This window comes from Danio rerio, chromosome 14 (genome assembly GCF_052040795.2).
Source record: "Danio rerio strain M-AB ecotype USA chromosome 14, GRCz13ab, whole genome shotgun sequence".
NCBI classification, from domain to species: Eukaryota; Metazoa; Chordata; class Actinopteri; order Cypriniformes; family Danionidae; genus Danio; species Danio rerio.
Window position 1 is genome coordinate 42,918,479 of NC_141034.1, and position 1,522 is coordinate 42,920,000.

At 36.9% G+C, this 1,522-nt stretch overlaps 1 protein-coding gene across 1 annotated transcript in view; it reads left to right on the forward strand.

The window, feature by feature from the left end:
• The first annotated feature begins 211 nt into the window (after positions 1-211).
• rnasel3 (ribonuclease like 3) overlaps positions 212-1,522 on the forward strand; it is a 1,466-nt gene continuing 155 nt past the window's right edge. Inside the window, 3 exon segments of the mRNA NM_001099453.1 lie at positions 212-236; positions 314-367; positions 621-1,522. The exon segment at positions 621-1,522 is cut by the window's right edge and continues 155 nt beyond it. Coding sequence (NP_001092923.1) covers positions 638-1,087 — 450 coding nt within the window. The 5' untranslated portion in view covers positions 212-236; positions 314-367; positions 621-637 and the 3' untranslated portion in view covers positions 1,088-1,522.

Below are 1,522 nucleotides of genomic sequence, written 5' to 3' on the forward strand. Positions count from 1 at the left end.
TTATTTATAGCTTTGTAAAGGTTTTATTAACCATTGTGTTTGACCAGGAAGTATAGAATATCAAATTTAAGACCTTCTGCAAAAAAAAAACGAAAGCACTTTTGTCAGAGATTATTGATTGTTTGAGCTTTTAAACATTAAACATTTCCCGTTAATCAGGTCACATGTCTAAAGGTTAGTGATAAAAGGGACAGCATTACAAACACACAGCAGTCAAGCCCAAACTGAAGCTGCAGGTTTGTACCGTTTCAGAGAGTTGTTTCACATCTGTTTTTCATGATTTATTTATGGCCTGCTTTTGATTCTCTTAAAGCCTACAGATAATAGAAGACTTGGAGCAAACTTTTTCTTTGTCAAGAAGAGCAAGGTATGTGATCACAACACTTACGTCATCCATTTTCTTTTTTGTTTGTTTCTACAGTCAGTACATCTCTAACATTTATTAATCTAATAAAGTTCATGTGTTTTTTTTCTAGATTAACATCATCATAATGTCCGTCATAAATGTGCTATTTTCATTTACTAACAATGCTTTATTGTAAAATGTTATCTAATGATCGTATCTTGTATCATCATATGCCTATTTTCTGCCAAAAACACTTTATTTTGTCATTTGTCAGTCATTTCTCGCTAGATCATGGGGATTCATCGGTGTACAGCAGTTGTGCTGCTGCTCCTTTGTGCTTCATTGTCCACTTACGGTCAACCAGCAGAAATAAGGCGCCGTTATGAGCATTTCCTCACCCAGCATGTCTATGGAGGCATAACTGAGCAGACATGTGACAGAGTCATGCGTCAGAGACGCATCACACGATTTCCAACTGGCAATGACTGCAAAGAAGTCAACACCTTCATTCAAGCAAATGGTAACCATGTTAGAACAGTTTGTACTGGGGGTGGAACTCGACAAACTGATAACAGAGACCTGTACATGAGCAACAATCAGTTCACTGTTATTACCTGTACACTGAGAAGTGGGGAAAGACACCCAAATTGCAGATACAGAGGCAAAGAGTCTAGTCGAAAGATTGTTGTGGCATGTGAGGGCGAGTGGCCAACACACTATGAAAGAGGTGTTATTGTTTAGTCATTGTAAGTTACTGTTCATCTCTACTCTTCTCAGTTTGTCTTGTCAATGCATAAATTACTTCATTGTTAATTCATTTATGTGCATCATGTGTCAATGAACAAGCAACTTAACATCCACAAAATTGTATGAGAATACGCCTTAGTGCCTGGATATGCAGTAAAGTAGTTTTTAAAGGGGACCTATTTTGCCCCTTTTTACAAGATGTAAAATAAATCTCTGATGTACATAGAGTGTGTATGTGAAGATTCAGCTCAAATTACCTCACAAAGAATGTTTTATATTTCTTTGAAACTTCCCCTTAGGCTTTGATCCAAATTGTGCCGTTTTGGTGACTGTCGCTTTAAATTTAAAAGAGATTGTGCTCTTTTCAGAAGAGGGCAAAGCTACGAATTCCTGTGTGTCAGTATAGTGGCAGATTCTTCAAAAACAAGA